Source organism: Mytilus galloprovincialis, chromosome 13, assembly GCF_965363235.1.
Source record: "Mytilus galloprovincialis chromosome 13, xbMytGall1.hap1.1, whole genome shotgun sequence".
NCBI lineage: Eukaryota > Metazoa > Mollusca > Bivalvia > Mytilida > Mytilidae > Mytilus > Mytilus galloprovincialis.
In genome coordinates this window covers 9,291,774-9,319,650 of record NC_134850.1, presented here as the reverse complement: position 1 = coordinate 9,319,650, position 27,877 = coordinate 9,291,774, and the positions used below count along the sequence as shown (strand labels likewise).

General features: G+C 32.1%; 1 protein-coding gene and 1 long non-coding RNA gene across 2 annotated transcripts in view; one reads left to right on the top strand and one right to left on the bottom strand.

The window, feature by feature from the left end:
- Positions 1-17,390, top strand: part of LOC143057053 (uncharacterized) — a 70,216-nt gene extending 52,826 nt beyond the window's left edge. Inside the window, exon 3 of the mRNA XM_076230283.1 lies at positions 17,033-17,390. Within this exon, the coding sequence (XP_076086398.1) occupies positions 17,033-17,184 (152 nt within the window). The 3' untranslated portion in view covers positions 17,185-17,390. The remainder of the gene's footprint in view (positions 1-17,032) is intronic.
- On the bottom strand, positions 493-6,651 carry LOC143057054 (uncharacterized). Its single transcript, XR_012972617.1, has 4 exons — positions 6,566-6,651; positions 2,879-3,479; positions 1,378-1,944; positions 493-626 (listed from the first exon to the last, which is right to left on the bottom strand). It is a non-coding gene; the product is annotated as an uncharacterized LOC143057054 (long non-coding RNA).
- Positions 17,391-27,877: the final 10,487 nt, after the last annotated feature.

Here is a 27,877-nt window from a genome sequence, read left to right as displayed (position 1 = left end):
GAATACTGTTAAGTCATATACTTTTTGTATGAATTGTAGATATTTAACGCAAGTTAATACAAGTTGATTTTTATTTAACGAGTCTGTTTGATGGGTCGCCAGTTATAACTTTAGTTCATATATATACTTATAAATTGTTATAAAACACATTATTATAGCAACACACTAAGGGTTACCCATTTATAGGGTAACACCAAAGCCTGAGCTATCGGTTTTCGTTATAGTACGATTAAGGTTCCCGCACGTGGCACAGTTGGAGCTGAAAATCGAGCTCTTCTTATTGAAAACGGAGGACATTTAGATAATAGTCGAGATTATGCAAAACTACTAAATTGAATCCCCAACGAAAATTTCTGCTTTTACATTATATGACTGCTTTATTTGTATAAACTATGTGTTTTAAAATCTGCATCACTACTTGTATAAACAAATTTGTTTTATAGGGTATTCATTACACTAGTTTTATGTTTACTGTAAAATGACTAATAAATTGCCTAAATATTCATTATATATGAATATAAAATTACCTTCTATTTTTTCTTCTTTTAGCAAAGAACGAAGATTTGTCAACCATGTGTCAAAGTCGTCTCCCCAATAAAACTTAATTGGCCTCTTTTCAAACCTCACTATAGAAGGAATGATATAACACAGTTATCAAATATCGAAATAACAATGATGTAGATACATGTAATAACGATGTAAATGGACAATGAAAAAAACACAAAATATGTTATATACTCTAAATGCTTACCCTTCCAGAGCACCTGATTTCACTCCCAGTTTTTAGTGGAGTTCATGTTGTTACTTAATTATTATTTATAACTGTTGATGTAAATGTCCTTTGGTTTTGTGAGTCTTTGTTTACTCCTGTATGTTACATTCTCTATTATTAAAACATGTAAGTTATATGCTCTTTAATTAATAGTTATCAAAGGTACCAGGATTATAATTTTGTACGCCAGACGCGCGTTTCGTCTACATAAGACTCATCAGTGACGCTCATATCCAAATATTTATAAAGGCAAACAAGTACAAAGTTGAAGAGCATTGAGGATCCAAAATTCCAAAAAGTGGTACCAAATACAGCTAAGGTAAGCTATGACTGGGATAACAAAATCCTTAAGTTTTTCGTAAAATTCAAAGTTTTGTAAACAGGAAATTTATAAAAATGACCCCATTATTGATATTCATGTCAACACCGAAATGTTGACTACTGGGCTGGTGATACCCACGGGGACGAAACGTCCACCAGCAGTGGCATCGACCCAGTGGTGTCGTATATGCTCTATAATTAAACCGGTATAGTATATGCTCTATAATTAAAGCCTGTACGTTATATTCTGAGTTGTATCACAGTTATATTAGGTGCAGACTTACATTTAATATTTTCAATCTCCATCATTGCATTTTCATATTTTGCCTGCATTGCTGTATCCATCACACATGTTTTATAACCAACAATCTCCTGTTCATAATTTGTCGTTTGGGAGAAATTCAGATCCATTCGATGACCAATGCTTCGAAACTCGTTGAAATATTCACTAAACTCATTTTTGTCAATTTTTGTGTCGCTTCGATGAGCAAGATTATTTCTGTAGCATCGAATACGTTCAACATCATCTCCTAAATTTATATCGACTTTGTCTGGAAAGCTTCCCCAGCCTTTTGTAGGTGATGGTATTAATGACAACTGTCTCATAAGTTGGTAAATTAATGTAACATCTAACGAATCGTATGTATTTGAATATTGTAGCTCTTTAATGATTGTTTGCTGTTCGGGATAGAAGGTTCTTAGAACAGGGACACACTTTTTATACAGAGGTTTGGCGACAGGCATGATTTTTCGAATTACATCTCGTAGAATTTTGGGAAAAGTTTCGATGATAGGGATTGACAGTCTGGAATACCTTTCTCTTTTATCACTCTCAGTATCCGGTAGAGATTCTGGCATTACAAAATTAAACATACAAGAAATTGTCAATTTTATCTGATTTTTCAAAAAAATCAAACATACCAGTAAAACATACATTTGATGATTAAGTTTGTGTGACATTCTTTTTTGTAAATATATCAAAGAATTAATGGGACAAATTGTACCACAGCACTAGCTACACCACGTACTTTGTATATAATTATATAGATATGATACTAATTGGCGTTGCGCACCTTATGGGATATATATCTCCCAATTGATACGATATTCCCGTGCTTACATTACCTATCATGATTTTCTTGATAGAGGGTTGCTGGTCACAAGGACGCTATTAAACCAAAAATCCAAATGGTGAAGTTGAAATTATCTCTTCGAAATTTTACGGACGCCATCACGAGTTGGTTGACTGTTATGGAATAACCGTTTCACAAACGATAATGGATATGTTCCTTACGTCGTAACTACAATCCCCTTCCCTTTCATGAATTTGACCTACCCAATTAGAATATTTACCGAATATTTTATCACATAAGCAACACGACGGGTGCCAAATGTGGAGCAGGATCTGCTTACCCTTCCGAAGCACATGAGATCAATCCTAGTTTTTGATGGGGTTCGTGTTGTTTATTCTTTAGCTTTCTATGTTGTGTCATGTGTACTATTGTTTGTCTGTTTGTCTTTTTTATTTTTAGCCATGGCGTTGTCAGTTTATTTTTGATTTATGAGATTGACTGTCTCTTTGGTATCTTTCGTCCCTCATATGTCATTTGAATAGCATGCGTGGGATTTCTTAGAGTCGAATTATTCTTAAAAAAACAAGTTTATGATGTGAAGAAGAAAACAAGTTAATGATACAATCTATTACCATAAAATGGTCGCCGTTATAGTTTAAATACACTGAATTAGTTACAGTGGTACTTTAACCTTAATAATATTAAAGCTTACCCTCAATTGTTTTTAAGCTTGTCAGATCTTGTAGGGTGGCATTGGAATCTGTTTCAGATCTACATAAGCTGTTATACAAACTCGTCAAATCGTCTTGATTTAAATACGAATCAATTCTTGTTACCATCATTTTGATTTCTTCTAACAAATTCTCAGAATAATTCTCAGTAACATTGTTAGTGTTGATCTTAATTGTTGAATTTGTAGCATTAATAATCCTTTGTATATCATCAGCGATTTCTACTTCTGTATCATGGGGAACATTTCCCCATTTGCACCTCGGTTCATGTAACATATTGAATTCAAATCTTAGTATTTTGTAGCTAATTTCAACTGTGAAATCATCTATGTTTGGAAGCTTTTCCATTAAATCGACTTCGTTGTTTGTAAAAACCAAGCGGAAATCGTTCTTCGAAAATCGCGTGTGTAACCCCTCTGGAGTTATGTAATACTTTAAAATCATTTGCATAACTTTGGGAAACAATCTCAGGACCATGCATCCTAACTTTGCATGTCGTTCTTTAAATTTGTCGGACATTATCCTATATTATATTTTTTTTTTTGGCCACCACTTTCTTACATACAAACCATCAAGAGATATCTGCAAAGAAAATACAATAGGTGGAACAGTTAGATCATCAATTAGCAGATATGATAACAATGTTGATTCCCTTTTTGGGATAATAATCATCATAGAGTTTTTCACCTCCTCCTTGTCATTTTGATGTCGATACACTCACATATATATTTCCATAGGAGGTTCCCGAATATGTTTTTCTCTTTCAAATATGCTGATTAAAGAATCAAGAGAAAATATAAAAAAAGATATAACAGGCCAAAAATTAGAATTTCATGACATACCAACAAAAGCACGTGACTTCAAATCGCCTTTTCACAGCATATTTCAACATGTATGTCATCTTGTAATTATATGGAAATGTGTTATGGCCAATCATTCAGTGATAGTCTATTCAAGCCTATAAGAGTGTTGTCTCATTGGACATCATACCAAATCTGCTTTTATTATACTGGCCTAAAACATTGCTTAATTCAATGTCTTTGTTTGGTTTTGATGAGAGATCTCTCGATAACGATAACGTTTTGTTCGGGTTTTTGAGCTTATATAGGTTAATGGTAATATTAAAAGTTTTGCATGAAATGTTTCTTATGTTATGTGTTAATATCGTGTTTATTCGGGGTTTGAGCTTATATAGGGTACTATAAATATTAAAAGCTTTGCATGCACTATTTTGTAAGTTAGGTTTTCAAATCGGGGTTATATTCTTAATTTTAACTTAGGGTGACGCTAGAATAAACTTATTTAGAAAGGCCATATAAAGTACGAAGTTGTAGAGCATAAAACATAGTAGATATGCCATAATTAACAGCTCCTGGTGATGTTTCATAGTCAGACCAGTTTCGGTCAAAAAATAACTTATTCACAGGCAGAATGATGAATTAATGTTTGCACCTTATTTATATAGATACGGTAGCCAGTGTACACGGCAGTTCAGAGATAACCAGTGGATAAACATGTATCTGGATAACTCTGAACCGCCGGTTAACTGAACCGCCAATTACCATGGCTACCGTATTTATATAAATAGGGTGCAAGCATTAATCCATCGTTCTGCCTCTGATGAAGTTCTGTTTTTGACCGAAACCTGTCAGCTGTGAAACATAACCAGGCGCAGTTAATTATGGCATATCTACTATGTTCTTATGCTCTTCAACTTCGTAGTTTATTTGGCCTTTGTAAATATTTCTATTCGAGCGTCACTGTTGACGAAATACACGTCTGATGCAAATATAAAATTCAAATCCGGGTATGAAACATCACCAAGCGCTGTTAATTATGTGTATTGGGATATCTTCTATAATTCAATGCTTTTACATTTTCCCCGCTAATGCAATGTATACATCATTAATATGGCTTCTACTAACGAAAGCTCTATTTGTAGCTAATGAGTTTAGAGACATCTGATGTCAGTACACCTTTCCTATATTGCCTATACGAAGCTGAAAATCATTGAGGACCACTAATTCCTTTAAGTTTTTTCCAAAAAATGAATGGATGTTTATTCATTTCAACAGACTTCATTGAGATGTACTATACCAACATTTTAAAGAATATCGGACTTTTAATATCATTTACGGGACCGTAGAAGGGTACTGGCTTAATTTTGTCACTTCGTCATTATCTTTTCGAGGAGCTCGTTGCACTGACGTTTTGTAAAATTATAAGAATATAAGAATCATAAATTTAATAACTCTTTATGACGGAAAGCGGAGACATACATTAAAAAAAAAACTTTGATATTTTGAAATACGAAGGCTTTTCTACATCAAGAATAGATAACCTTAGATGTATTTGGCAAAACCTCTAGGATATTGTGGTCCTCAATGCTCTTTAATTTCGTGCTGTATTTGGCCTTTTTCACATTTATTTATTAGAGTGTCACTGGTGAGTCTTTTGTAGACGAAACGCGCGTCTGGCGTAAATATAAAATTTCAATCCTTCTATCTATGATGAGTTTATTCATAATGAATTCTAAATGTTTTAAAGGATTAATATCTTCTTCATTACTTCAAAAACAAATTAGCGGTTTCAGAAGGTATACAAGTAGGATAAAAAAGAAAACTTGACATTATAAGTAACAGTGTATCATAAGAAACCAACTGTGCATCGTCTCATAATGATTTTGAAAAAAACCATCAGATTAATTAAAAGCAAACATATCGTCTGATATACTCTTCTCTTTTAATATAAATCTAATATTCTAACAAAATATCAAACTTAACTGTTCGTTTACTTGGTCGTTTTGATTTATAAGACAAAACGGTTATTCAAGTCATCCGTAAAGCATAAGATCACAAGGTAGATTTAAAAGAATAGAAAGTTATTTCTGTAACAAGGTAAACTTTGGAACTGTCTGCCATTCTTGTAACTTTCATCAAATTAACAGGTTACAATAATGTGGCAAAATAGTAAATCTATAGTAAAGATGTTTCATTTTGTTAAAGTAAAAAACAAAACAATATCTTATACCTGTTATATTAGTTTTAACTGTATACTTAAACAACCCCACAAAGAAATTTACATTGCAAACACATTTCAATAGAAATCTACTGATCCGTTTACATTGATTTAGTTTAAATTAATTCAGATACATATTTCATTGGGTTGTATATAGAAATTATCTAAGGTATTCTTTAAAGATCTTCATCATTGTTCATAACAATAAAGAGACCTATCTACATCAATATGAGAAAATAGAAATAAGTCATATTCTAACCTCGGGTCATACATTGATCGAACATTTAGGCAAAATAACAGTTCTGGCTTCATGCATATGATCGTTCATTTCAAAATCGTTAACTAAGTGATTATATCTACATTTCTTTTTCAGAAGATTGCCTCGTGATGTACCTTATTTAACAAAAAGAACGAATGGGAGTGGAAAGGTGCTTTCTTATTTCATTATTTTAAAAGTTTTATAGGGTATTTCTAGTTCATGAATTCAAACCAAATTTTAGGCTTTTAGAAGGAAACGTCCATCCTCAAAATAGTAACTTTACATGATAATTATAGTTACATAATACGAAAAGAAACTTCTATGTTATTTTTCTCAAAGAGCCTTTGACACACACGTAACATATTTAATATTTATCAATAAATAAACTTACTGTCTGAGGTATTCTTCTGTTTTGGTGTGATTCACTTCGATTTTATAGTCAATCGAATACTAAAACAAAGTAAACAACTACGTTATTCTTTTTCGTCGCCATTTTAAAGTTTCAAGTTCAAACGTTATATGAAATCAACAGATCACATGATCATGAACAATTAAGAATATTAAAATATTGATTGTAACACAGTGATGATTGCTGTATCCATATTTTGACTAGATTTTGACACTTTTACCTATTATGTCTGTTTGTTCACGCATCGTTGTAAATATTATGGAATTTGATGCGACTGTCAAACAAGTGAGAGGTGTAGCCCTATGAATCCAGGTTCAATCTTCCATTTTCAACATTTTAAAATGCCTGTACCAATTCCGAAGTATGTCAGTTGTTGTCCATTCGTTTGATGTGTTTTATCATTTGATTTTCCCATTTGACTTCCCGTTTTGAATTTTTCTCGGATTTCAATATTTCAATGATTTTACTTTTCAATAATAATACCAACTATGTAAACTGTGGCTCTTTTCACCTTTTTAAAACTATATTTCAAAGAAATATAGCATGGTTCTATTTCATGCAAATATTGACATTATAGTCAAATTGGCTCTAGTGGTGAAAGTAAACAAAAGAGGAACAAGATAGTTCTCCAAGCTTATTCTTCAACTTACCCACTACTTGAAATAAAAACCAAAATATTATTTGAAATCTAAATTTCTATGTATCCTAGTCAGCAAAACAAGCGATACACAAGTTTGGTCTCCAATTTATCATAAAATATGATAAATAGTGAAAAGGACATTTCGGTGCTTGGTACAAATGTAGATAAAGGATTATTGTATGTAGTGCTAGCAATGATTTATAAACTAGATAATACATTCAACCACGAACGTCAAAATTATTCAATCGCGTAGTAGAATGAACTATTCGTGGATTCTTATAAATTCTATACAACTTTTGGACTAAATGAAATCTCGGTCTATTTCTGAAATCAATTCTTACACACTTTTGATTTTTTAACCCTGTATACTAACATAGCCCATGTGAAAATTTTAAAATTGTTTGTATAAACATTGAATGATAAATATATGTGACGTATAAAGTATTCTGACGTCAGACACGCGAAGCAATGAATGTATTTGTACATAGATATTTTTTTGTGCTGTCAAATTGTTCCTTATTAAATTGTGACACGATTATGACTGCTGTACCCATATTTTGACTTTTATTTATTATGTCTGTTTAATTTACGCATCATTGTAAATATAACGGAATTTACTGAGACTGTCAACAAAGTGAGAGGTTTAGGCTATAAAACCTGGTTTAATCCACCATTTTTTATATTTGAAAATGCCTGTACCAAGTCAGGAATATGACAGTTCTTGTCCATTCGTTTTTTGTTATTAGGGACGTTCCGCTTTGATTTTCCTCTGAGTTCTGTATTTTTGTGATAATAATTTTTCTTTAAAACAAGTTAATACATTTAGATATTGGTGAAAGGAAATATATAAAAATAGACCAAATCTAGTACACCTTTTCGGTGTGCTCGACTTAAGTGACTCAGCAAGAATTTTATTTGAAATTTAAAGGTTGTTTTGAACTGTTTTTAACAATAAACGCTAGCACATCATACATTCATAGAAAAACAATTGAGTAATCTATGTTTAAAATTAATGACGAAACTCTATGTATTAAAGTCTGCGAATCATGTGACTTGTCTACAAAAATCTTGATTTATTTGTCTCAAAATTCCCCTTTTTGCAATGAAACTATCAATAATAAGGATTTGTACGAACAAATGTAGTAAATTGCTAATTATAATTTCTGTTCTGGTCCTACTGCAGTTTTTAAAATTATGTAATTCACATGGCTGAATACGGGGTCATAAACCTTTATATACAAGTACGTCTTCCTCCCAAGTCACTGCTCATACGACTTCGATCATGGACAAGTACAATAGTTTGGACGTTATGTTCCCGCGATAATCGCAGCAGGTACGTTTTACATAGTACTTGTTATTTGTATTACCATAGATAATAGCATAAACGGTACCTATGTTTCAGCACCAGATGAGCATTTGGACAATCAATGTCTCTTGAGTAATGCTTCAAGTCAAATATTTTAAAATCCAAAGCTTGTCATAAATATGAGGAGCTTTAAATCAAAAAGGATACACTTATATCTAACGCTGGACAAGTAGTGAGAGCTTTCAGCGGGTGAGATACAGTTGTAAATAATTTCCAAAATTTTTAAAAAAGCTAATTTTGATAACACAAAATCCGCATTTTCATGCCAGTAACACAGGATTGACAAGTAATACCATCATTCAGTCCACCTGCATTAATGTGGACAAATTTTCCGCACCAAATCCACATTTACATCGTTTTAAGCAAGTTTCAATTTTGTTACTTATATCGCAATGAAGGTCGATCAATGGGATTTCCAGTGACACTAGAACAATAGAAATGTCACCCTTCTTATGAAACTGATAGAAAAGGTAAAAAAAAAGAAATACAATTAACACATAACATTCGATATGCATAGTGATGAATATCTGTTAAGACACTAAACCATAATATAACTTTTAATCTTTACTTATTAAGTAAAGTATATCTTAAAGCTGAATTTGTTGATATTTGATTTTTCAGTTGTCAAATATACTGTTGATTGACCAATTTAGTGTTCAACATAGGGTATATAAAATACTGCCGGTCTTGACTGCATATTGCTTTTTTTTTTAAATATATATCAAACCTTGATAATGTAGCTTTCTGAGTATCCAATTTTTAACATGTTCCGAAATGTACTTTCGTCACACGAATATTTCAAAGTTGGGTCATTTTGTCGATATTATTGTCAATAAATTCGTATGATTGAGCACCCCGATAAGTGTATCGTTTGGACAACTCGATATAATATAATCAATATACGTGAAAAATTGCCTAACGTGAAGTCTCTATTCAAATTGAATGAGGACATTTTTACCACGTGTTAGATTCTGGTTTGTCATTACGTCGTCTGTTCTCTTAATTACCGAACGGGAAGCAAATGCAAAATTTAAACCCCTAATTTGAATAGTTTGTTTGATTACATTCATTTAGTAAATTACAAATTCATCAAACTCTTGTATTCATTTTTAAATTGGGCTAATTTTATTTACGATACATTATGGTGCTACCAATGTGGTGATAGTTCTGTCACTGGTTCGTGGATAACAGACACAGCTGCCATGGAAACAGAGTACATAGAGTACAATAAAACAGACCCCACGGAGGTAATTGATAGCACAAAGACAAAACAATACCAATATTTAAAGAATTGCGAGACCACAGACTATGATAGATGTTTACTTGGTCGTTTTGATTTAAAAGACAAAACGGTTATTCAAGTCATCCGTAAAGCATGAGATCACAAGGTAGATTTAAAAGAATAGAAATTTAAGTTATTTCTGTAACAAGGTAAACTTTGGAACTGTCTGCCATTCTTGTAACTTTCATCAAATTAACAGGTTACAATAATGTGGCAAAATAGTAAATCTATAGTAAAGATGTTTCATTTTGTTAAAGTAAAAAATCAAAACAATATCTTATATTAGTTTTAACTGTATGCTTAAACAACCCCACAATGAATTTTACACTGCAAACAAATTTCAATAAAACTACTGATCCGTTTACATTGATTTAGTTTAAATTAATTCAGATACATATTTCATTGGGTTGTATATAGAAATTATCTAAAGTATTCTTTAAAGATCTTCATAACAATAAAGAGACCTATTTACATCAATATGAGAAAATAGAAATAAGTAATATTCTAACCTTGGGTCATACATTGATCGAACATTTAGGCAAAATAAAGTTCTGGCTTCATGCATATGATCGTTCATTTCCAAATCGTTAACTAAGTGATTATATCTACATTTCTTTTTCTGAAGATTGCCTCGTGATGTACCTTATTAAACAAAAAGGACGAATGGGAGAGGAAAGGTGCTTCCTTATTTCATTATTTTAAAAGTTTTATAGGGTATTTCTAATTCATGAATTCAAACCAAATTTTAGGCTTTTAGAAGGAAACGTCCATCCTCAAAATAGTAACTTTACATGATAATTATAGTTACATAATACGAAAAGAAACTTCTATGTTATTTTTCTCAAAGAGCCTTTGACACACACGTAACATATTTAATATTTATCAATAAATAAACTTACTGTCTGAGGTATTCTTCTGTTTTGGTGTGATTCACTTCGATTTTATAGTCAATCGAATACTAAAACACAGTAAACAACTACGTTATTCTTTTTAGTCGCCATTTTAAAGTTTCAAGTTCAAACGTTATATGAAATCAACAGATCACATGATCATGAACAATTAAGACTATTAAAATATTGATGGTGACACAGTGATGATTGCTGTACCCATATTTTGACTAGATTTTGACACTTTAACCTATTATGTCTGTTTGTTCACGCATCGTTGTAAATATTATGGAATTTGATGCGACTGTCAAACAAGTGTGAGGTGTAGCCCTATGAATCCAGGTTCAATCTTCCATTTTCAACATTTTAAAATGCCTGTACCAATTCCGAAGTATTTCAGTTGTTGTCCATTCGTTTGATGTGTTTTATCATTTGATTTTGCCATTTGACTTCCCGTTTTGATTTTTTTTCGGATTTCAATATTTTAATGATCTAACTTTTCAATTATAATACCAACTATGTAGACTGTGGCTCTTTTTACCTTTTTAAAACTATATAGCATGGTTCTATTTCATGCAAATATTGACATTATAGTCAAATTGGCTCTTTTTGTTGAAGTGGTAAAAGTAAACAAAAGAGGAACAAGAAAGTTCTCCAAGCTTATTCTTCAACTTACCCACTACTTAAAATAAAAACCAAAATATTATTTCAAATCTAAATTTCTATGTATCCTAGTCAACAAAAGAAGCGATACACAAGTTTGGTCTCCAATGTATCATAAAATATGATAAATAGTGAAAAGGACATTTCGGTGCTTGGTACAAATGTAGATAAAGGATTATTGTATGCAGTGCTAGCAATGATTTATAAACTAGATAATACGTTCAACCACGAACGTCAAAATTATTCAATCGCGTAGTAGAAAGAACTATTCGTGGATTCTTATAAATTCTATACAACTTTTGGACTATATAAAATCTCGGTCTATTTCTGAAATCAAGTCTTACACACTTTTGATTTTTTAACCCTGTATACTAACATAGCCCATGTGAAAATTTTCAAGTTGTTTGTATAAACATTGAACGACAAATATATGTGACGTATAAAGTATTCTGACGTCAGACACGCGAAGCAATGAATGTATTTGTACATAGATATTTTGTTTGTGCTGTCAAATTGTTCCTTATTAAATTGTGACACGATTATGTACCCATATTTTGACTTTTATTTATTATGTCTGTTTAATTCACGCATCATTGTAAATATAACGGAATTTACTGAGACTGTCAACAAAGTGAGAGGTTTAGGCTATAAAACCTCGTTTAATCCACCATTTTTTTATATTTAAAAATGCCTGTACCAAGTCAGGAATATGACAGTTCTTGTCCATTCGTTTTTTGTTATTAGGGACGTTCCGCTTTGATTTTGCTCTGAGTTCTGTTTTTTTGTGATAATAATTTTTCTTTAAAACAAGTTAATACATTTAGATATTGGTTAAAGGAAATATATAAAAATAGACCAAATCTAGTACACCTTTTCGGTTTGCTCGACTTAAGTGACTCAGCAAGAATTTTATTTGAAATTTAAAGGTTGTTTCGAACTTTCTTTTAACAATAAACACTAGCACATCATAGAAAAACAATTGAGTAATCTATGTTTAAAATTAATGACGAAACTCTATGTATTAAAGTCTGTGAATCATGTGAATTGTCTTCAAAAATCTTGATTTATTTGTCTCAAAATTCCCCTTTTTGCAATGAAACTATCAATAATAAGGATTTGTACGAACAAATGTAGTAAATTGCTCATTATGTTTTCTGTTCTGGTCCTACTGCAGTTTTTAAAATTATGTTATTCACATGGCTGAATACGGGGTCATAAACCTTTATATACAAGTACGTCTTCCTCCCAAGTCACTGCTCATAAGACTTCGATCATGGACAAGTACAATAGTTTGGACGTTATGTTCCCGCGATAATCTCAGCAGGTACGTTTTACATAGTACTTGTTATTTGTATTACCATAGATAATAGCATAAACGGTACCTATGTTTCAGCACCAGATGAGCATTTGGACAATCAATGTCTCTTGAGTAATGCTTAAAGTCAAATATTTTAAAATCCAAAGCTTATCATAAATATGAGGAGCTTTAAATCAAAAAGGATACACTTATATCTAAAGCTGGACAAGTAGTGAGAGCTTTCAGCGGGTGAGATACAGTTGTAAATAATTTCCCAAATTTTTAAAAAAGCTAATTTTGATAACACAAAATCCGCATTTTCATGCCAGTAACACAGGATTGACAAGTGATACCATCATTCAGTCCACCTGCATTAATGTGGACAAATTTTCCGCACCAAATCCACATTTACAGCGTTTTAAGCAAGTTTCAATTTTGTTACTTATATCGCAATGAAGGTCGATCAATGGGATTTCCAGTGACACAAGAACAATAGAAATGTCACCCTTCTTATGAAACTGATAGAAAAGGTAAAAAAAAAAAAAAAAGAAATACAATTAACACATAAAATTCGATATGCATAGTGATGAATATCTGTTAAGACACTAAACCATAATATAACTTTTAATCTTTACTTATCAAGTAAAGTATATCTTAAAGCTGAAGTTGTTGATATTTGATTTTTCAGTTGTCAAATATACTGTTGATTGACCAATTTAGTGTTCAACATAGGGTATATAAAATACTGCCGGTCTTGACTGCATATTGTTTTTTTTTAAATATATATCAAACCTTGATAATGTAGCTTTCAGAGTATCCAATTTATAACATGTTCCGAAATGTACTTTCGTCACACGAATATTTCAAAGTTGGGTCATTTTGTCGATATAATTGTCAATAAATTCGTATGATTGAGCACCCCGATAAGTGTATCGTTTGGACAACTCGATATAAAATAATCAATATACGTGAAAAATTGCCTAACGTGAAGTCTCTATTCAAATTGAATGAGGACATTTTTACCACGTGTTAGATTCTGGTTTGTCATTACGTCGTCTGATCTCTTAATTACCGAACGGGACGCAAATGCAAAATTTAAACCCCTAATTTGAATAGTTTGTTTGATTACATTCATTTAGTAAATTACAAATTCATCAAACTCTTGTATTCATTTTTAAATTGGACTAATTTTATTTACGATACATTATGGTGCTACCAATGTGGTGATAGTTCTGTCACTGGTTCGTGGATAACAGACACAGCTGCCATGAAAGCAGAGTACATAGAGTACAATAAAACAGACCCCAAGGAGGTAATTGATAGCACAAAGATAAAACAATACCAATATTTAAAGAATTGCGAGAAAACAGACTATGATAGATGTTTACTTGGTCGTTTTGATTTAAAAGACAAAACGGTTATTCAAGTCATCCGTAAAACATAAGATCACAAGGTAGATTTAAAAGAATAGAAATTTAAGTTATTTCTGTAACAATGTAAACTTTGGAACTGTCTGCCATTCTTGTAACTTTCATCAAATTAACAGGTTACAATAATGTGGCAAAATAGTAAATCTATAGTAAAGATGTTTCATTTTGTTAAAGTAAAAAAACAAAACAATATCTTATATTAGTTTTAACTGTATACTTACACAACCCCACAAAGAATTTTACATTGCAAACAAATTTCAATAAAACTACTGATCCGTTTACATTGATTTAGTTTAAATTAATTCAGATACATATTTCATTGGATTGTATATAGAAATTATCTAAGGTATTCTTTAAAGATCTTCATAACAATAAAGAGACCTATTTACATCAATATGAGAAAATAGAAATAAGTCATATTCTAACCTCGGGTCATACATTGATCGAACATTTAGGCAAAATAACAGTTCTGGCTTCATGCATATGATCGTTCATTTCAAAATCGTTACCTAAGTGATTATATCTACATTTCTTTTTCTGAAGACTGCCTCGTGATGAACCTTATTAAACAAAAAGGACGAATGGGAGTGGAAAGGTGCTTCCTTATTTCATTATTTTAAAAGTTTCATTATTTTAAAAAGATTCGCTCGTGTAGGTAACAATGTTTTAGATTTTAACGAGAGAAATTTATGTATTACTGAAAAATTATTACACCAGGGTTTTCGATATCACAAACTAGTCAAAACATTTACTAAATTTTATCATCGGTATAAAGACATTATTCGTAAATATAGCTCAACATGCAGACTTTTAATACGTTCAGGTATTTCACATCCAATTTTTTATGGTAATATTCTTTATAAAGCACAAAGGTGTCAGTATTCACCTCAGAAACTTACAAAACCTTTGAATAGACTTATTAAGAAGGGATATAATTACGATACTGTTGTCAAGTCATTAAAGATTGCATATTTTGGCGTTAATATTGAGTCATTGATAAGGTCTTTGCATCGGAACTAAACACATTTATTCTATTATTGTTATGCGTTTACTTTACTACATTGGTTAGAGGTATAGGGGGAGGGTTGAGATCTCACAAACATGTTTAACCCCGCCGCATTTTTGCGCCTGTCCCAAGTCAGGAGCCTCTGGCCTTTGTTAGTCTTTTATTATTTTAATTTTAGTTTCTTGTGTACAATTTGGAAATTAGTATGGCGTTCATTATCACTGGACTAGTATATATTTGTTTAGGGGCCAGCTGAAGGACGCCTCCGGGTGCGGGAATTTCTCGCTACATTGAAGACCTGTTGGTGACCCTCTGCTGTTGTTTTTTATTTGGGCGGGTTGTTGTCTCTTTGACACATTCCCCATTTCCATTCTCAATTTTATTATAGGGTATTTCTAGTTCATGAATTCAAACCAAATTTTAGGCTTTTAGAAGGAAACGTCCATCCTCAAAATAGTAACTTTACATGATAATTATAGTTACATAATACGAAAAGAAACTTCTATGTTATTTTTCTCAAAGAGCCTTTGACACACACGTAACATATTTAATATTTATCAATAAATAAACTTACTGTCTGAGGTATTCTTCTGTTTTGGTGTGATTCACTTCGATTTTATAGTCAATCGAATACTAAAACACAGTAAACAACTACGTTATTCTTTTTCGTCGCCATTTTAAAGTTTCAAGTTCAAACGTTATATGAAATCAACAGATCACATGATCATGAACAATTAAGAATATTAAAATATTGATTGTGACACAGTGATGATTGCTGTACCCATATTTTGACTAGATTTTTACACTTTTTATTATGTCTGTTTGTTCACGCATCGTTGTAAATATTGTGGAATTTGATGCGACTGTCAAACAAGTGTGAGGTGTAGCCCTATGAATCCAGGTTCAATCTTCCATTTTCAACATTTTAAAATGCCTGTACCAATTCCGAAGTATGTCAGTTGTTGTCCATTCGTTTGATGTGTTTTATCATTTGATTTTGCCATTTGACTTCCCGTTTTGAATTTTTCTCGGATTTCAATGTTTTAATGATTTTACTTTTTAATAATAATACCAACTATGTAAACTGCGGCTCTTTTTACCTTTTTAAAACTATATTTCAAAGAAATATAGCATGGTTCTATTTCATGCAAATATTGACATTATAGTCTACCGAATAAACTCATCATAGATACCAGGATTAAAATTTTCTGTATACCACAGTCTACAAAAGACTCACCAGTGACGCTCGAATGTTTTCTAAGCCTTTTACATTGATGCTTTTAGGTATCAAATTATCTTATTGTATGTAATTGTAGTCTTGTTTATATCTTAAATTGTTCTTTTGTTGATAGTACAAGACGATGATTTCATTGTGGAATTGCCACAACAAGATAATAGCGTTTAGCAACTGCAACCATATTTATTATATTGTTCGTGTATTGCAATGAACTAGTAGATGTTCAATATGTGGTATAATTGACCATGAGAAGACACCTCATCAAAGACCAACAGACGTACACGAAGATGTTAACAACAGTTTCTACAGGTCATCCTACGTCCTTCAAAGATCAACATATATTGTATTGTGATATTAATAAATCTGAATACAATAAATGTAGTATAGTTGACTTTGAGACAACTCTCGTCAAAGACCAAAACATGTAGACGTAAACAAGTAAAGGTCTCCGAAAGCCATTCAACGCCCTATATATTATAACATTAGATTTTGATATTGATAAACATAAGAAATTCTTGTCTCGTGTTTGTCGACAACTCCAAATGATAGCTTCTTGAGTATTGGTACTTTAAATGTTATATATTTAATCGTATGTTTCTTTTCTTTTGTCTGTTTCCACATTAGTTACCTTCTAATTTCAGGACAAGTTCATGCATATATACGGGATTGTCACAACAGTGCTAACAACTATTCATTTTATGACCCGAAGTTTTTAGATTTAGACCCTGCACGCAACCATTCATCATGTATCTACGACGCCTTTTCAAAGAGAGTAGCTTGTGTCACTGTGTGAAACAGATTTTTGTAATGGACCTCAGATAGCTGGTGGAAATAGTAGCCGCGCACAACTATTACTTGTGTTATTTTACTCTGTTCTTGTAATGTTAAAGAACATTGTTTGATCTATAGTAATAGTGAAACATTGGAAACATGACGAGTATTTTAGAACAGAAATACGATAGTATTGTATACTACCGCCTATATATCTTGGGGGCGGGGGGGGGGGGGGGGGGGGGGGCTTGGGATGGACACCCCATGGGATGTAAACATAGAAAGTAGATCTGTAATTTATGTTTATAATTATAACTTAGGTTGTAGTTTTCTGTTTCAGAGTCTATTGAACTCTTGGTATCTTTTTTTTCACAAGCGTACATTTAACGCTGGGATTCAAATAAAATCCCGCAATCTCTAAGTCAAATTAAGGAAGTTCGCTTGTCATGTTTTGGATTTTTTGTCAGATCTTCGGAATCCTCTGGTGTTATCCATAATTTTGACCCTATTTAGTTTTTACAAATCTTTTACAAGTATAATAATAAGCCATCTAACATTTTAGTTATGTTTTAATAGTTTTTGAAAACTTAAACTTGTCAATGATATGAAAAGTAAAGAGAGAACATTTTACCGCCAAAATTTCAAAATTTCGAAAATGAGCGCATTGACTTATATATATATATATATATATATATATATATATATATATATATATATATATATATATATATTTGCTCTTTTGATTTTTTTATTAATTAAATCCCCTATCAATATTAAAAAAAATATATATATATTAAACTGAGGAGCAAACTCCCTGAAAGTTGTCCTTTCGTTTTTGATGTGTTTTGTCATTTGATTTTGCCATGTGATTAGGGACTTTCCGATTTGATTATCCTCTGAGTTAGTATTTATTGTGATTTTACTTTTTAAGCAGCACGATTACAATCTAGTTTGTTGTTTGATTGCTGTATAATTGTCTCCCAACAATTCTTTTTTTCATCTCTTATTCATGTAAATTAAACGTTAATTCTGTTCTGGTTATCAAGTAATTGAAATAATATTTAAGATGGAGTAGAGATAGGATATACATTCCTTGACTTTATTTTACACCAGGACCATAACATAATATTCTGTTCACTAAATTTGACTGTTTCACGAGTTTCAATCAACTGCTCGAGCTTGTTCTTTCAAACAAACTATAGTTCAAAGAAAATAATACAGAATTTGATGTAAAGTTCACAAATTAAATAAAAATATTGATGGTGCTAATTAAAACTATGTATATTTTATAACTTTTATTTATATGTTTTGCAATAAAATTTTGAAATAAAATAAATGATTAGGAGTATCATTTCTGAGGCAGATTTATCTCAAAATCAAAATGATATGATAAAATTAAGACCGACACTTAAAAAACTTAAAAGATACAAAATAAGAAGCGAAGATACAAAACATATTAAAGAAAACTGAAGACTGAGCAACAAGAACAAAACCAAAAGGTCAGGTGCCCGGAAAGGTTAGCAGATCCGGTTCTGTGGAAGGGCCAGTAGATCATACTCGACATTTGGATCTACCAATGGACAAATAAAAACATTGCCATGGAAAGGCAAAGTGTGTTTTTTTAAAAATTAAAAAAAAACAAAAAACGACAAAAAAAAAAAAAAACACAGAAAGAACATGGTACCAAATAATTACCGAAAATCAACAAAACGATCTACAAAAAGCTTAAACAACTTAAATAAAAAAAAGCATAACGAACAATATAAAACCCCGAGGATCATCTCAACTGGTCTGGAAATGTCGGCAGATCCAGCTCCACATGGCAACTCGGGGATCATCTCAATAGGTCTGGAAAATGCGGCAGATCCAGCTCCACATGGTAACCCGAGGATAACATGGATAATGTCATGTACTCTGGAAAATGCGGCAGATTCAGCTCCACATGGTAACCAAAGAATAACATGGATAATCCCAGATGCTCGTAAAAAGTAAAAAAATACAGCTCCACTTGGTATGGATTACTGGTTTCTTGGTTAAACGTCCTTAATTTGTGTACTCTGTGTGCCACTGGTTTTTTTCTGGAGTGATTAGATTCATAGTCCAATTAAATACTGCAATCTCAAAGTAAAATTAAGTACCGCGATTGAAATCTTTTTTGGGAAATCGTGTTTGATTGCTGTATAATTGTCTCCCAATAAGTCTTTTTTCATCTTTTATTCATGTAAAGTTAATTCTGTTCTAGTTATTAAATAATTGAAATAATATTTATGATGGAGTAGATATATCATAAACATTCATTGACTTTATTTTACACCAGGTCGTAACACAATATTCTTTAATCTGTACACATGGCAATGAAATATTATTCCCCAATCTGTACAATAAATTTGACTCTTTCACGAGTGTAAATCAACTGCTTGAGGTTGTTCTTTCAAACAAACAATAGTTCAAAGAAAAGAAACAGAATTTGATGTAAAGTTCATGAATTAAATAAAGAAATTGATGGTGTTAATTAAAAGTATTTATATTTTATAACTTTTATTTAAATGTTTTGCAATCAAATGTTGAAAAAAGGTAAATGATTTTGAGTATTATTTCTGAGGCAGATGTATTTCAAAAGCAAAAAGGAATGATAGAAGAAGACCCACGTTTACAAAACTTAAAAGATACAAAATAAGAAGCGAAGATACAAAATATATTAAAGAAAACTGAAGACTGAGCAACAAGAACACAACCAAAAGGTCAGGTGTGTGGAAAGGTTAGCAGATCCAGTTCTTCGTAATAATAAAAAAAGAAACAAATGGGACAAAAAAATCGGTGACTATGTTGAACGCATCTATCACATCGAGCTAGAGATAAAGGATACAACAAATACAGATAAGTCGGCCTCATATCTTGACCTACATTTAGAAATTGACAATGAGGGTCGGTTGAAAACAAAACTTTACGACAAAAGAGACGATTTCAATTGTCCAAATTGTGAACTTTCCATTTCTAAGTAGCAACATTCCAGCAGCACCTGCATACGGGGTATATATCTCCCAATTAATACAATATTCCCGTGCACGCATTTCCAACATGATTTTCTTGAAAGAGGGTTGCTGCTCACAAGGAAGCTATTAAACCAGGAGTTCCAAATGGTGAAGTTAAAATCCTCACTTCGTAAATTTTACGGACGTCATCACGAGTTGGTTGACTGTTATGGAATAACTGTTTCACAAATGATATGGGATATGTTCCATACGTCGTAACTACAATCCCCTTCCCTTTCATGAATGTGACCTACCGAATTAGACTATTTTCCGGATTTGTAATCACATAAGCAACACGACGAGTGCCACATGTGGAGCAGATTCTGCTTACCCTTCCGGAGCATCTGAGATCACCCCAAGTTTTAAGTGGGATTCCTGTTGCTTATTCTTTAGTTTCAATGTTGTGTCATGTGTACTCTTGTTGTCTTTTTGTCTTTTTCATTTTTAGCCATGGCGTTGTCAGTTTATTTTCAATTTGACTGTCCCTCTTGTATCTTTTGCCCCTCTCTTGTATTTACATCATCCTGACTATTTAAAATATTTACATAGTCAAATGCAGTTAGATCAGATAGATTGGGCAGTAGATCTGTCTGGATCTCCCTAGTGGCATAAATGATTCATCTGTCTCCTACATCTGCATCTACAGAAGAAAACGTATACTAGTTTGTATTCTGTATCTCGTACGTAATATACTGAAGCTCCGTCTCCTGTTCGTTCTCCAGTACAGACGAACGTCTGCAATACACCATCAAATCCATCCCCTCAGAATTCATCTGAAACGAGGTCGCGGGGAATGGGGTTGATACAGCTGCGTTTAGTCCAGGATATAAATAACTCTCCTCAAACAACCGATTTGCAACACTTTACGACTATGGAAATGGAAATTCAAAGTGTTGTGCCCCACAAAGATCACAATTTTAGGGTTAGCGAAATGCATTCGTCCTTCTATTACAAAATGAAAAATAAAATTGAATTGCCAACGTCTTAAAGTATTACAGAGCTTTACACGAACTGTTTTTAAATTGTGGGACATACAAATAAATACTTCTAATGTTTTAATAGAGAGATCTGTACAAATGGTGCACAAATTTGTTTTATCATCTAAAGACATAATGGACCAGACATCACCAAAAGTTGTTAGTATATATCTTCATCATTTGAAACTAATATTGAAGATCGGATACGACAAAGGAAGGTTGGAGGCCAAGAGGGGTGTTGGCAATACAAATACCCAGCATATCATCTCCCATCACAAGAGTGAACAATCTGAATATATCTCAACTTATATCGACAATATACTGAAGATGATATTATCAAAATGCTGGAATTTTTGATCGGCAATACATTTGATGAGATTGGAGGATTATTATTTTAACAGACAGGCGGTATTCCAATCGGTACTAATTGTACGCCCCAACACCCACCCCCTAACTAGTCGGTTTGTTTTGGTACTCGTATAAACCAGAAATCATTCAGAACCTTTTAAAAGACTAAAAGAATAAGCACCTTTCGATTTATCTAATTTAACTTTCAGATATATTGATGATGTCCTATCATTTCATAACCCATATTTCAGTCAATACTTAAATCTGATATATCCCAGTGAACTTGAAATTAAGGATTATACTGATACAAGAAGGACTTCTTCATACCATATATTTTCCTCAGTATTGACACAGACTTCACACTAAAATCTATGACAAACGGGACGATATTGCAACAGGCCAAGTATGACAAATTTTAGGAGCCTGTGGATATGTAAGGTCATGGATCATGATTCAAGGCTACAGTAGAAGTTTTGAAATGATTTTCTACGTAGTCGTCTTTTATGTAGTTTTCAGTGAGGGAATAGGAGCTATCTTAAAGAAATCTTTTGTCTCTTATGCACACACATTCCTGATCTTTTTTTCAATTATTAATAAGTAATCTATTTAGTAATAACAACTTTGGTGATTTTTTTGTTGTTGTAATTATAGAACACCCAACACTAAGATTAATGTACCATATCATAGTCATGATGCCAATTAAAGGATCTACCACTCCCCTTGGAAACACTTTAGGAAGATCAGAGTACCAACATTCTAAAAATAACGTAGACAAATTTCGACTGTCTATACAGATGGATCGAACTTATTTGTGTACATTATTTTTAGAATGTTGGTACTCTGATCTTCTTAAGTGTTTTCAAGGGTAGTGGTAGATCCTTTAATTGACATCATGACTCTGATATGGTACATTAATCTGTGCGATCCATCTGTATAGACAGTCGAAAAATCTGAATAATTTGCCTTGATTTCAGCATAATGTTAAATAAAAAGATGTTTTTCGTCTTCAGTTCTATTGTATTTACGGAGATCATAAAAACTATTGACCCTTGACCAAACCGGAACCATTACATATACATTTACCCTATGTCTAACATTAACAAAAAACACAATCTTAACCCTTCAACACTAACACTACACTCAACGGTTAATGTGATATCCGTAACTGCAGTTACATATATATACTCAAAGATGGCAGACGATGTTTCTGGTCGATATTTCTGTTGTCAATTCTGTATTAATTATGCATTATTCGTTGTTTTTTCGTGTCTTTTGTTAACGTATTACTTAGTTTGAAATTGAAACCCATAGTTTTTTCTTCGTAGATCAACCGCTACATAGACAAATAATCAGTCCAAATAATCAGCGATGATATGGGTAAGTGTGTAAACTGATATCCGTAACTATAGGTTGTATTTCTGTAAATATTGACAATGCAATTTCCCATAGGAACTTCTTTTACGGCTAAAACTGTACCACTTTTACTATGAAGTTTTAAAAAAAATCTTATCCTAGAATTGAAAGTTTATATGCACTACAATTTTTTTTTGAAAGGTCAAAATATAGGGCTGTGCGGCATGACAATTGTGAGTTTTGTTGAGATATTTATGTATTTCTAGCTTGTATTTTGTATGCAGTGGTGACAAAAAAGCAGATTTAGGTGTTACGGCTTACTTTTGAGTTATCGACAGGACACAAACACCCAATAAATACTATTCAGGAAGGATCGATAAGTTTTAATGACTGCGAAGAGTAAATATAAGCTCTTCTTAACAATTAAACTTACATATATGCAAATTTTATGAATTAATTTTGTATTCAGGACTTAAAGTAAACTATGCATACTGTAAACTGTGAAATTATGCTGAGTCATTATATCTAAGGCCCAGGATTCTATCAATCTTCATGAAATATTTATAAAACTTCATATTTGAGCTGAGTTCTTTAAAATCTGTGAGATAAAGCAAATTTGGTTAAATTCTGAATGCTCTTTTTTTTTATCCTACATTTCGTTCATTTTGCAAATATACTGAAAGACTTTAGAAACGCAACACCAGATTATTCCCATGTTCAAATATGCAATTTTTAATAACCAAACTTATGAACAGAAACAGAAAAAAAATGCCAGTTCGAAAGTTGAATTGATTACGTCATTTTCAAAGTTTAAATATTGTGGCATATACTGAAACCCTGGTTTTCTCCTTACCAATGAACTTTTCACCGTCAAAATCAATGACTGGCTGTAACAGAGGCCAAAATAATTGTCAGAAAGGTCAACCCATTCTGTTCGGCACATTTTGGGTTCTGATTTGCACAATCTAACTTTGCTGTTGTTCCACCAATTACAATGGGTTTTGGCAATTATGCGGTTAAAACTTTAAGAACAAACTGTGCCCCTCTACTTGCCGACTTGTTTCTTTATTATTATGAGACTGACTTCATGCAGGAACTTCTGAGGAAGAAAGATAAGAAGTTAGCAATATCCTTTAACTTTACTTTCCGCTATATAGATGACGTTCTTTCACTAAACAATTGAAAATTTGGTGACTATGTTGAACGCATCTATCCCATCGAATTGGAGATAAAGGATACTACAGATACAGTTAAGTCGGCTTCATATCTTGACTTACACCTAGAAATTGACAATGAGGGTCGATTGAAAACAAAACTTTACGACAAAAGAGATGATTTCAGCTTTCCAATTGTGAACTTTCCATTTCAAAGTAGCAACATTCCAGCAGCACCTGCATACGGGGTATATATCTCCCAATTGATACGATATTCCCGTGCTTGCATTTCCTATCATGATTTTCTTGATAAAGGGTTACTGCTCACAAGGAAGCTATTAAACCAAGAGTTCCAAATGGTGAAGTTGAAATCATCCCTTCGTAAATTTTACGGACGTCATCACGAGTTGGTTGACCGTTATGGAATAACCGTTTCACAAATTATATCGGATATGTTTCTTACGTCGTAACTACAATCCCCTTTCCTTTCATGAATGTGACCTACCGAATTAGAATATTTACCGAATGTGTAATCATATAAGCAACACGACGGGTGCCACATGTGGAGCAGGATCTGCTTACCCTTCCGGAGCACCAGAGATCACCCCTAGTTTTTGGTGGGGTTCGTGTTGTTTATTCTTTAGTTTTCTATGTTGTGTCATGTGTACTATTGTTTTTCTGTTTGTCTTTTTCATTTTTAGCCATGGCGTTGTCAGTTTGTTTTCGATTTATGAGTTTGACTGTCCCTTTGGTATCTTTCGTCCCTCTTTTAAGACTTTAAATGTTTTTCTACAGTCGATTCTTTGGCACTTAAGTTAATGGGAAACATTAATGGCATACATCTGTCTAAAATGGCATTCAGCAATATGATAAGCAGTTTACGCTTCGACCGTAGACCTGTCTCGCAAATGACGTTGCGTAATCAAATTCTATAGACGTTGAAATGTAACTACATGTTGATCTGGTCATTGATGGTCTTAAACAAATCCCGTTTATCGGTATCATTGTTTGAAGGAAAGTAAAACTAGTTTCAGAAGTCAAATTGTCTGGTTGAAGCACGTTCATGTTTTCCTGTTTGCAGTATTTTAATGAGCTTTTTTATTCCTCAGTCTTGGCAATATGGAGATGCAATATTTTTTTAACTGATTAAAGTTAGGCCAAGGATTTAAAGAACTGTTTCGCAAAGAAAACAAATGAAAAAAATATTTTATTGGTTCGAATTTTGCTTTCTGAAATTTGTGCCATCTCAATAGTCCAGTATGTTCAATAACCACAGGGAAGTCAGATGTTGATTTTTTCGAAAGAAAAAGAAGTATGATAAGCATGAATAGTAGTTGTAAGATGATCAAACATGATTTGGTACCAAAAAAACCTACAAAATGAGGGTTGCGTTTTTAAAGTCAGTCAGTATATATATATATCATGCATATTCAGAATGAGAACAAATAAACAATACATACGTCAACATTATTTGTATACTAAATTGTACATTAAACCGTTCATGCATTTATACTGGAATGAAGGAAGAGTATGAATTCGCACATACCAAATATTGTTATCCTATTACTTATAATAAGACAGAATTTAACATTACAAAAGTCTTTTTTTAAGTAGTCACTGAACCATGAAAATGAGGTCAAGGACATTTGATATGTGACTGACGGAAAGTTCGTAGCATGAGGCATCTATATACAAACTATGAAGCATCCATGTATTCCACCTTCTAAAATATAAAGCTTTTTTAAACGAAGTTAGCTAACGCCGCCGCCGCTGGATCACTATCCCTATGTCGAGCTTTCTGCAACAAAAGTTGCAGGCTCGACAAAAACCAATGAGACGCAATACAATTGTTTGTGTGTTCCAATTTTATTTATAACAAATCCATATAGAAGAATTATTTCGAATAAAGAAACAAAATATGGAGGACATAGATATTATTTAAATCAAAATTTCCTGTAAACAAATTATATATAGTTTAAAAAAAAAATTGATGAAATACATTTTTAATTTTCTTTTTTCTTCTCTAACTAGCAGACAGTAAGTATCAAATACCACAGCCGAGGAAGATCTAAGTCACATTTTCAAAATAAATCATGATCTTTCCGTTATTTTTTTTTTTGAACGGAATTTTATCAGCATTTAAGACACAATGTTATTTGAAAACAGGCATATCAGTCTGTATGGTCCTATACCAAGTGTTATTTGTACTTGATTAACATCAACATTTTAACATATTTCATCAAATCAGGAAATACAAAATTACGTTAGACTGATAGTAAAGCAACCAAAAATAAATATAAATTAACTTGAATGACTAACATGAGGTTACCCTCATTGCACCTACTTTGACATTTTTTGTTCACCTACGTTTATTTATGAACCAGACAATTTTCTTTTAAATTTTGTAGATGTATCCTTATATATAATATAATGATTTATTTGCAAAATATACACATATATGTCAAGCAAACAGAAATATAAACATGCATAATACAAAACTACAAACATAATCATAAAAAAAAACATAGTTATAATGCCAATGTACCCTTTGATGGACTTCGGCCTAAATTTCGCAATTCTAAAGATTGCTTTATTAAGTCACTAACTTCTGTCAAAGCTCAGACTCAGGATTTAAAAGTTATCGTAGCTGTAAAAGGGGTTGATAATTTGTATAAACAGGGTAAACATTATTAACCTTAAGGTAGCAATACACAGTTTGGAGTTTTTTTAAATATGAAAGTTATTGTGTAATAAAATTAATTTTTAGACAGCTGTTTACTAATTTAGCCTTCAAAGATGATTTATAAGAACATCAAGATTATATTTTACATGTTTTATGGGCTTTTTTCTGTTCGGCTTTCCGTATTTTCATAGCTAGACCGGTCTTCGGTCAAGAAATTAACGTTATGTTTACAAACACTTTTTTCTACACGAAGTTTTTGACGAAATTTTACCAAAATATGAGATGAAAGACATACGATTTTCCTTGAATTTATTGAAAGATATATGTGAACGATTTCAGAAAAAGTATTACTTTAAGCGATTGCAATTATACTTTTAGCCAAAATGTGGGGAAATATGTGACTTCCCTCCCTTTTTTGCAATATTTTATAACAAATAAATGCAGATTGTTTCCATGGATACACCCAAAATAATAAATTATATTTTGCTATTTTACTGGATATAAAGTTTATGTAAGATTCTGATTCCATACATATGCATATACATGACACAAACAGTAAGCTTAATATTGAAAGAAAATATTGAAAAGGGGGTGGTAAAATTTATGAGGGCAAAGGAGTAGGTCCGGTAAGGACCGATTTTGGCCTCAAATTTCAGGTTGATCTGACGAAAGATTTTGACGACTTTTTAAACACTAAAGTGTCTATTTCATTTGAATCATTTAATTTATGTGAACGATTTTAACTGATTTAATCATTAAAAACGATCTGATTCAAGCTCAAGTATGAAAAATCTACCATGTAGGCCGAAAAAATGTCACTTTTCATATGGTTTTTGTCAAAAATGAAAGTGGCCCCATCCCAGCCGAGGAAGATCTAAGTCACATTTTCAAAATAAATCATGATCTTTCCGTTATTTTTTTTTGAACGGAATTTTATCAGCATTTAAGACACAAAATTATTTGAAAACAGGCATATCAGTCTGTATGGTCCTATACCAAGTGTTATTTGTACTTGATTAACATCAACATTTTAACATATTTTATCAAATCAGGAAATACAAAATTACGTTAGACTGATAGTAAAGCAACCAAAAATAAATATAAATTAACTTGAATGACTAACATGAGGTTACCCTCATTGCACCTACTTTGACATTTTTTGTTCACC